Raw genomic sequence first — 10810 nt, 5'->3', positions numbered from 1 at the left:
GTTTATTGTCTTAACGTTTCAGTTCATTCTGCTTTTTATTCAGCTTAGCTGCAGATATAATGTTAGCCTGGCACATCTATGAGCACGAGATCACTTCTCTTTCAGTGCGAAAACTTCTTTATCTCATTTTCATACAATAAAATGCTATAGTATTTAACTTTCCTCTTCATCGGCGAATGATGATCCTGAAAGAAAACGCGCCCGATGTCTGTTTGCTATAGCAACGAATGCTACTTTCATGCATCTGATTATCAGATAAACCTCGCGCTCTTATTTCAAGGTTGCTGTTAATGCTGTGGTTATTTTAACACATTCCTTTGTATATATTTTGAAAGCATTGAATTGCTATAGAAATCGCGATTAATTCGATTCTTAGCGTTTTAAATCGATTACTGTCCGAAATCAGCGATTCACGATTCAAAAATCCATGTTTCAAGATCAATGCATTGCATCGTCAGGGTTTGTAATCGATGCATCGAGAAAACGAGTGAATCGTTACACCCCTACTTTAATGTCTTTGTCTCTTTATTTAACCTTTCTCTAATAGTGGGTAGAAAAAATATATGCTGTCAACATAATACTACATAATACAAATTTTCTAAAATATTTTAATCATTTGTATTTTGTTTAAAGTGACAATATAAAAAAAACAGTTTATTTAATTATTAATTTATAATACGTCTTATTGTTTGCATTGATATTTCTCTCACGCAATGTAAATGCTTCTTTGCTCATAATTATACAGTAGTCTGTATCTCTAAAAAAGTTGGTCCTTCAAAAAGGGGTCACATTTGGGGGTCCTTGGCATTAAAAGGTTTGAAAGCCTCTGGTTTAACCAACCAGCATAGAAATTACAAGGTTGCATCCTTCTAATTTTAAACAAACAACATTGGGAATTAGGGAAACATTGGTTGCATATTTGACGATTATCCATTCATGCAAAAATGCTTTTATTTGCAGGGAGTAGGTGTGTTTGGTACCTGGAGATGAAATGACTGGTTATGCACCCTAAATCTGATGTGTTTCAGTTCAGTGTGGCTTTCTGCTCATGCAGATTCGACAAATTTGGTGTGTATTGCTGACATGCGTCTGGTTTAAGGTGCAAGTGTTTATATAATTGAGGTTTTGAAGGGTTTAACACCATGAGAATGTTCTGAATTAGATTTTTTAAAATGAGTTAATACAATGCATGTAGTCATTCCCTATCCAACCAATAAGAGATCTTGATGGGAAACTGGGCGTTTCTGGACATTTGCATTCAACTTCAAAAGTGCTTTGTCAGATAAAGCCTAAAATTTGGCATACTTGTACACCTGGTATAGTTTATAGAGGTACACAAAGCATCACACAGAAAGAATCTCAAGTACACAAATGCGCCCAGGTGCCTTACAAGATCCTGCAAGGTTTGAACAGTGTGATCATTGTTCAACCAAATCATGGGAATCCACAGTTGTGTTTGCCAGAGGTTTGTGGTTCAGAAGTGCTGTAATGGGATCTAACCTGAATCAAATACTCTACGGGATGAAAGGGTTGGAGACATTCTGCAATTATTATTTTTCACTAACTGAGGAGTATTTGTTTTGTTTCTATTTTATTTTCATCTTTATTTTATATTCTTGTTTTTGTTTTACTTGTTTAATCTTTATTTTTTGTTATTTAGTTTAATTTTATTCTATTTGCTTCATTTTTATTTTGTGTTGTTTATTTTACTTGTTTAATCTATTACATTTTTTTGTTATTTAGTTTGTTTTTAATTTTATTCTGTTTCGTATTTATGTTATTGTTTTGTTTGTTTTATTTTACTTTTTCATTTTTATTTATTTATTAATTTTGTTTTATTTTTATTTAATTGTTTTGTTTTACTTTTTTTATTGAATCAAACCAAAATATTTTGCTTTATTTGGGAAAACTAACCTGTGGAGTTGTTTTTTGCCTCAAAGAAAAAAAAATGAAAAAAAGAAAGACAATTCTGACTTTATTTCATATATTTATGACTTTATTTCTCAGCACGACTTAATATCTTGCAATTACAGATTTATTTCTCATAATTGATACTTTATATAAAATATTATGAATGATTCCTATTTTAAGCTTTCTCACATTTGTTTTTACTATGAGGCAGAAATGGGCTTCACTATTAACCTGAATTTTTTATATAATAGACCATTGAGTTAAATGTTTGTTACTATCGCTAACCAAACCAGTTTAAGTCATTTACAAGCTGTGGTTTCTGTCGTAGTCTCAGTCACCATCTGCTCTTATTAAACCGCTTGCGCTTTCGAGGATTAAATGAGAAAAAAAAAAGACTCAAACTACACTTCCAGCCCCCATCAAAGCTCATCTGAAGCTAATGCTCACAGGTCTCTCCTTTTCTCCCGCTTGCTCCCTGCGTTGTTTCCGTGGTGACGCAGGATGATGAAGACAATCACTCGGTTGCACAAGGCCATGATGGTGCTGGAGTACTTCACGAGTCACTCATGGGTACTTCACGAGCCACTCATGGGGGTGGAACACAGACAACGTCACCATGCTCATGAACCAGATGGGATCTGAGGACAAGAAGGTGTGTGTGTTTGTATTAATACACACAGTCTGCCATTGGCACAGTTAAATGAGTCTCATGTCGCTTAAAACGTGTCAGTACGCTATTTGAAAATCGGAGGTTTTGTGTGTTGTCAATGAAACATTCATTCAAGCGGCTCATAGCTCTGATGATGGTGCTCGAGTCCTCGCGGAGCCACTCATGGGTGTGGAACACAGACAACGTCACCATGCTCATGAACCAGATGGGATCTGAGGACAAGAAGGTGTGTGTGTTTGTATTAATACACACACAGTCTGCCATTGGCACAGTTAAATGAGTCTCATGTCGCTTAAAACGTGTCAACACACAAAACCTCCGATTTTCAAATAGCGTACTGTCAATGAAACATTCATTCAAGCGGCTCATAGCTCTGACTTTTATTCATGCTTATTAATATTTTTATATTAATATTTTTATTTATTAAAATCTTTTTCTTGTTCAGGTATTTAATATTGATGTCAGACAGTTACACTGGGCAGAATACATGGAGAATTACTGCATGGGCACTAAGAAGTATGTTCTCAATGAAGAGTTGTCAGGACTCCCAGCGGCACGCAAACACTTGAACAAGTATGTATTGAAGTTCTCTAGGTTACCTTCAGGATAACTATTATTCTAGAGGGATGATCACACTGATGATAGTTTCTGCACTGCTCAACTCTGTCACATTCCCATGTGGGACAGAGGCATGAATTACTTTTTGTCGCTGCAAATAGATGTCAGTAGCCGGGTTGCCATCTACATTTGTAAAATTTATCATGCTGCATAAAAATGCGGAATGGAGATTCCAAGATGCGCATACAATTTCCACAATGTTCATACATGCCTGCTTGAGGTGGATACATTTATTCACTTGTTTTATAGTTTGATTAAAAAACACATTTTATAAATAAATTCCTAGATGCGCAAAATCATGTGACTTTTCCTCACTTTTGGGCGGTTTAACACCAGGGTTTTTAATGTGTGCGTGACTAACAATGCATCATATACAGTGTTGGGTGTAACACGTTCTTAAAACTGCATTTATTTGAGTAAAAGTACAGTAATATTATGAAATATTATAATTTAAAAGAACTGTTTTCCATTTAAAAATATTAGAAAATGTAATTTATTCCTGTGATGGTAAAGTTGAGTTTTCCGCAGCCATTTCTCCAGGCTTCAGTTTCACCTGATCCTTCAGAAGATATTCTAATATGCTGATTTGCTGCTAAATTATTACTATTATTGGTTCTTATTATTATCAATGTTAAAAACATTGTTTTTGCTGCTTCATATTTTTGTGGAAACAGTAATACCCTTTTTTCAGGATTCTTTGATAATTAGAAAGTTCAAAAGAACAGCATTATTTGGAATAGAAATCTTTTGTAATGTCTTACAAAATGTCTTTACTGTAACTTTTGATCAATTTAGGCTACGTTTACACTAGTGCGTTTTCGTTTTAAAACGCATAACTTTTGCTACGTTACGCCTGTCGTTTACACTACCCCGGCGTTTTCAACCCTCAAAAACGGAGAGTTTCGAAAACGCTGCAGACCCGGTTTTAGTTAGTTGTTGCATTTCAGTGTAAATGGACCAAAACAGAGACTTTTGAAAACGATGGCATGGCTGCCCACATTCGCTCTGCTTATCCTTGACGACCGTGTAAACAATGACATCATGCACATTGTCTTACCTGCATGAATGGTCATGTGACCTGCGTTTTCGGTTGTGTAGTGCAGATGCAGTACGTTTCTGAAACGCAGTGAAAACGCAAGTGTAGATGAGGATCGTTTTCATTTTAAAACGAAAACGCACTAGTGTAAACAGGTCTTTAATGTGTCTTTGCTGAATAAAAGTATTAATTGCTTTCTTTCTTTCCTTTTAATCTTACATTAAACTTTTAAATGGTAGTGTGTCATGGTTTCCACAAAAACATTAAGCAGCAAAAATGATTTCGGAATGGTCATGTGACACTGAAGACTTTTTCTTTGTTTTCTTTTCCTGTAGGCTGCGGAACATTCGCTACACTTTCAACACCATCTTGGTAGTCTTAATCTGGCGCATTTTCATCGCCCGTTCGCAGATGGCCAGAAACATCTGGTACTTCGTCGTCAGCTTGTGCTTCAAGTTCCTCTCCTATTTCAGAGCCTCCAGCACCATGAGATACTGAATCCACCCCAACTGTCCTTTCCCACCCCTCTTTCCCACCGGCTATGCACACACTTCTGCTTTGCGACCCTCCAGAATCTGAGGGTCAAGCATACGGGCGTAGTATCCGCAATCCTCCCCTCCTGCGCAAGTGCGCCCTCAACATCACAGGGTGCAAGTGCACTCATCTGCTATGTAGAAAGCATGAATTTTCAGGGCTCGAGGTCTAAGAAGCTCTCTCTGCACAATGAGAGTGACTTCGTTCGTGCCGAGCGTGTTTGAGCACTTACTGTACCTGTTCCGCCTCCTGAATGCAAACAGGTTGTGGGCGACTCTTGATTATTATGGGTTACATACCTGCTCATACTTGTTGGCGGCATTGGCCCCTTTCCAACTGTAATCAATGAAGCACAAGAAGAAAAAAATGAGAGATGGCTTTGTCTCATCTCTGTGCCTAAATTCAAAAATTACATTCATCATGTGCCCCATGTCTTTGTTAGATTCATGTCTTTTGCCTTACTTTTTTCCTATACTCTCACCATCTTTGAGTTGAAAGTGTTTGACGTGTCACCAAAAAATAAGCGTCTGGAGTGTCTGATTCCTGGCCTTATGTTTGTCTTCACAATGTCATCTTCAGTCAATACCAAAATGTCATCTTGAAATACATTTTTATGTACTACTTAACGTTAGGTTGGGTTTTTGTGAAAGCAGTCAACTGCTTTTAGTCAATCATTTCTCTGATATTAATAAACTTGTTCGTTTTCCTCAGAAATGCTAGCAAACGCAAGCATCAGTTTGTTCACCTGCTTAAACCTTTTACGAATTATGAGGCTTATTAATAAATATGAGCAGACGGGTTTGCGTCGACACGACAGTTCGTAAAGCCATTGACGTTATACGAACAATTTACAGATTCGTTCCGCTCGTGATTAAAGCGCGATAATTGTTTCTTGCCATAACTTATTAGTGTTCAGGTAATGGGCTTTTGTATATAAAACATGTTATCTTTTGTGTAAAGCTGTCTGAGAAAACCAAATATGTCGGCTTATATGTAGGCTAATTTAATGTCTTTACGTTCTTTAGCGCTTTGAGTGCAATATATCAGAGGAGGGTGATGAATCAATTTAACTGGACTGTGTGTTTTTCTTTCCTTTTTTTCACTCAGATTGTTCTGTCAACTGTCTGAATGTTGAAGTAATGTGAAAGAGCTAATGGATATATGTTTTCTAAATCATTCTGTTTAGATAAAGCACTGAAATTTAACCTTGTCTGCTACTAAGTATTTTCCATGTTTGAAATAAATAGGAACGGAAGTGATTGTTTATGACGCAAAATGACAAGTGAAATGAAGAGATGTAAATGCACCATATAGGCTACTTTTATGGTCACACATGCTTCGATCACAATGTCAAGTTATGTTTGTCATACAAGCCGATGTCTTTGCACAGCTAAATATCATACCAGGAAACGCTAGTTGATGGATATTGTTACTAACTGTGTGGAATATAGATTAACTATTCTGTCTTTTCTATTAATGATGAACTGATTAAAAAAAAATCCCTGCCTTCTAGCACTTCTATGAGGATCCATATTTTTATGTGAGAGTTGAGTGGAATAGTGATTTTTGAAAACGAGTTCTGTGTATTCAGGGTCTCATTAAGAGTATTTTGCTTTACCCCAAAATAGGGTAAAATAAAACAAAAATATAGTATTTTTTCCTATAATAGTCAAATGATCTTTGTAGTTTTTTTTGTGATGGGTAAAATGGGCTTTATTGGGTTTCTTGTGTGTGTTAGGTCACCTCATGTTTCATTTCCCACAGCATTTTATAACGATAATATAAATGTTTCTTCCTTAAGATCAAGCTTAAGTCAGGCCTTGATGGGACAAATGTAGATTGTTTCCCTTTCTTTATTTTGTCTGCCTTATTTATATGTACTTTTTGTTAAATATCCTGTAACAATCAAGAAATAAGTGAACTATTCCCTACAATGTTAAGCTGTCTGGTTTCTGGGAGAATTGTAATTGCCACATTAAAATGTAAGTGGAGGGTTAAAAATCAATGGGTGCCTTTCGTTTGTAAACCAAGAGAAATTAAGAATAAACTGAATTTATTTTTCAGTTTAATGAGTCATAATTGGCTATGACCGTTTTATAGAACTTAAGCGCATTTCTTAAAACTTGCTGCACTAGGTAGTAAAATATTGTTATAAACAATACAGAATCTGTCAGGTTTTTAATGATCCTTGAAATCTTCAAAACATTTACCCTCACATTTGTGTGAAAATAAGCCAGTAAATTGCTTGCCTCATCCAGATCTACCACAATTCAATACTGCCATCTGCTGTTCACATTTCAACAAGCATTTAATGTTTAAACTTAAATGTTTGCTGTTAAACATTTGCTTTTCAAAAGTTGAAAAGTCAGACAAAAATGTCAAGAAATCATATTTATTTGGAAGGAATATAATGCCCAGCTAGGTCCACATATTCAGAACGTTGTCATTGTCTTATCAAAATACTATTCTTTTTAAAACATCTTTGTAATTCCATTTGATGTAGTGGCACACAAATTACACAAAAAGGTATAAATTAAAGCTTAATTCCTCTCATTGAATTAAGAGGAAAAGAAGGCACTTTGATGCTACAAATAGAGACAAAATTACAACACTGATCAATGTTCAGTTTCATTGGGAGCGATCAGTCCGCATTTTCTTCACCAGAAGTGTTCCTCTCATCCACACACACGGATTTATTCCTGTAACATAAAACATAAATTTGAGTCTTTTTGTTCTCTGAAAAAAAAATCTCTTAAATATACATGCAGAGAGAATTATATATTTTATATATATATATAAAATTTCATAGTGCCCATCTGATTCATGCTGCAGACTAAAATACCTAGAGCTTTGTCTTACCAGCAAGCTGCAATCTGACTGGGTGGCTAGATTACGGTTCTAAAAAGCACAGTCGTCTATGCAAACGTCATTGTTTTCATGCCAAACTTCTTTAGCTGTGTGTAACATCAGCTAGACATATGCAAGGAATATTTGTGAAGAAACGGTCTCACTTGAGAGGCTGGCAGTGCAGGCCTGTAGCACAGGGGCAGTGCTCCCGCGGCCCCTCCTCGTCCCACAGTAACAGATCCATCAGCTGATTGGGGTGACTGTGGCAACCTTGGCCTTCCTGTGGCTTGGGGCGGCACACGGGGAAGAGCAGGGCTGGAGAGAAAAAAAAACAAAGAAATATTAAAAAGAGGAGGGAGAGACAGAGACTACAGAAAGAGGTACAGCAGAAAGGAAGGAGATTAGGATGAGATGGACTCCAGACCACAGGAAATGTAGTGAGATATCAAAACCACAGTTTTTATCTTGCGAATGATTAATGCATATCTGGGAACGGTAAGAAAACTGAGGAACGTTGTGAACCGAGTGAGCAAGGAGTGCGATTCTAAATTCAAGGAAACAATTATTTAGTACTTTGGGAAATCTTCTGACTGGAAGGCCCAGTGAAACTGGATATTTTTCAGATGTTTTACTGCATAACCAACTGCTTATTGATATCTAATATTGTTGTTTATACATGCACTTCTATGTAATTATAATATAAATAAGTCAAAAATTATAAATACATAAAATATAATATAAAAATAACTACTTTTTGATATATATATATATATAATTTTCAGATGTGATTTAAATATTCTAAATAATATATACTAATATATACATGGAATTAATATATATAACATTTGTGTGTGTGTAGATAGATAGATAGATGGATAGATAGATGGATGAGCACACAAAATGAGCACAGACCATATTAGTCGTCTGGCACGGGACACATTTGGAGGTGATGATCTCATACAGGCAGAAGCTGCCGTCCCCACAGTCCTCATCAATCATGCACTCCTGAATGAACAAGAATGAACCTGACATTATATATTACAGAAACACTGTTATTACAGTTACAGTTGAGCAAACATCCCAAGGACCCCTATTAATACAATAAACTCTGCTGGTTCAGGATACGACATCATAACTCCATGAAATGACGGTGATAAATTCCCAAAAGAAAACTTCAGTTTCCTGAAAGTGGCAGGCAGTACTAGAGTGCATCGTTCGGTCACCATTCACTTTCACTATATGGAAAAGAGCAGTGTGGACATTCTGCTAAATGTCTTCAATTGGGTTACACAAAAGAAAGTCAGTCATAATGGTTTGGAACGACATGAGGGTGCGTACATGATGATAGTGTTTTCCTTTTTTTCTATTTTGGAGGAACTTTTTCTTTAAGCAACCTACAGCATTGTCTCTTAACTATAGTTTGGAGACAATGCTGTAGGTTGCTCAAAGAAAAAATATACTGTATTAGTAAGCTTTGTTTTGGACTTTAGGTCAGGAAATTCCAACGAAATGTTTCGCCTCCCAGACAGAAATTCAGTTGGGGACTAAAAGAAACGCCCACCTACCATTAACTGAAAACCACATTTTTGTTGTCTGGAACATCCTCCTCATTATGAGTGGATATAATAATGTATTATCAAAAACAGTAATTTGTGTGCTTGTACTTTGTTAGAGACACTGGAACTCGATATGATGGAAATTTTGTGACTTAACCTTATAGCCTAAGGAAAAGGTGGGAAATAAGACGTAATATGTTGAACATTTCCACTGTGCTGAAAATATTTACAAACAAACTGGCCTGTGGTGCAACATAGACAAACAGGAGTCATTTTTAATGCCTGATGACGTCATCATCGGTGTCATAATTAATTCCACATTTACAGAAGTGGAGGTGCAGGAATCTATCTCAGTACTTGAATCCTGTGAGAGCTGTAACAGCGACCAACCACTTAGCAGTCAACATCAGAGCCAAGCTGTACCCTTCCCCCCAGAGTTACGGCGTCTGGAGTCTAGACTAATGTGAGTGAGTCACATGAAAAAAAACCTTCAATTCCTCACGGACAAAAACAACTTTCTTAAAGAACAGGACGTTCAAGTTCAAGTTCTACTGGAAGACAAAATAAAAAAAATCGGAATTTGTAGAAAACACATGAAGACACGATCACAAAATTATAATTAATTCAATTAGGGCTGGATGATATCGCCAACATTTATATCACGATATATTTCTTAATTTCGGTTGATACGATATAATTCCGATATCGATATGAACACTATTTAAAAAAGCCTTGTAAAAACTGCCAAGAACGCCCACAACAGATGTCTGTGCATACAAACTTATGAAAAATGAATTTGCCAAGTCTACGACACCTCATATAGAACCATATATTTTAGAAAAGAAAAAAAAAACAGCACAAATAAATTAATGCTCACCTTTTATTTGTATTTAGCCTTCATTCAAACAAGAAATGTGAAATCACTGTCAAATAATCGTCTCAGACTCACCTAATTAATATTAATATTAATTAAAAACTTCAAACTATAGGCTGACATGCACTACCAGTCAAAAGTTTTTAAACAGTAAGATTTTCAATGTTTTTAAAGAAGTCTCTTCTGCTCACCAAGCCTGCATTTATTTGATCCAAAATACAGCAAAAACTAACATTTTGAAATATGTTTACTATTTAAAATAAAAAAATTCAATTTATTACTGTGATTTCAAAGCTATATTTTTAGCATCATTACTCCAGTCATCATTCTAATATTCTGATTTGCTGCTCAAAAAATAATTTATTATGTTTGTTACAAAAGCTTTTTATTTCAGATAAATGCTGATCTTTGGATCTTTCTATTCATACATAAATTCATACATATATTCTATACATAACTTTTGACTGGTAGTGTAGGCTGATTATTCTTATAGATTGAAACAAATGTGCTTTAGCCAGGATAAAGAGTATGAAAAGTGCTCCGAGTTGCTGCAGAAAAAAAAGAGCAACAACAAAAACATGTTGGGGCTTACTGAAAATGCAAACTGATTGTCTGCCAGCAGGAGGTGCATTGAGAGCGGTAGAACTAGCGGTTTCTCCAGTAATGGCTGTAATCAAAGCAGCTCCGCTCATGAACGCTTCTTTATCAGATCAAATAAAAATGCCATCGAAACTTTTCTGAAGACAGTCCTTTACCTTCAGATA

At 35.8% G+C, this 10810-nt stretch overlaps 2 protein-coding genes across 6 annotated transcripts in view; one reads left to right on the top strand and one right to left on the bottom strand.

The window, feature by feature from the left end:
* far1 (fatty acyl CoA reductase 1) overlaps positions 1–6269 on the top strand; it is a 20269-nt gene extending 14000 nt beyond the window's left edge. For 4 of the 5 annotated variants that reach the window (XM_016511518.1, XM_016511515.1, XM_016511516.1 and 1 more), the window contains exons 10-11: positions 2412–2563; positions 3027–3104. In XM_016511518.1, the coding sequence (XP_016367004.1) occupies positions 2412–2553 (142 nt within the window). In that variant the 3' untranslated portion in view covers positions 2554–2563; positions 3027–3104. Of the gene's footprint in view, positions 1–2411; positions 2564–2726; positions 2808–3026; positions 3155–4570 lie in introns of those variants that run through there. The other variant, XM_016511519.1, reaches the window with a different exon arrangement.
* An 876-nt stretch (positions 6270–7145) lies between these two features.
* LOC107707398 (dickkopf-related protein 3-like) overlaps positions 7146–10810 on the bottom strand; it is a 7344-nt gene continuing 3679 nt past the window's right edge. The window contains exons 4-6 of the mRNA XM_016511389.1: positions 8514–8621; positions 7781–8061; positions 7146–7468 (exon numbers count right to left, since the gene is read on the bottom strand). Of these exons, the coding sequence (XP_016366875.1) occupies positions 7411–7468; positions 7781–8061; positions 8514–8621 (447 nt within the window). The 3' untranslated portion in view covers positions 7146–7410. The remainder of the gene's footprint in view (positions 7469–7780; positions 8062–8513; positions 8622–10810) is intronic.

The sequence above is a fragment of the Sinocyclocheilus rhinocerous genome, unplaced genomic scaffold, assembly GCF_001515625.1.
Source record: "Sinocyclocheilus rhinocerous isolate Xijiao unplaced genomic scaffold, SAMN03320098_v1.1 scaffold534, whole genome shotgun sequence".
NCBI classification, from domain to species: Eukaryota; Metazoa; Chordata; class Actinopteri; order Cypriniformes; family Cyprinidae; genus Sinocyclocheilus; species Sinocyclocheilus rhinocerous.
This window is presented reverse-complemented; position numbering and strand designations above follow the sequence as displayed.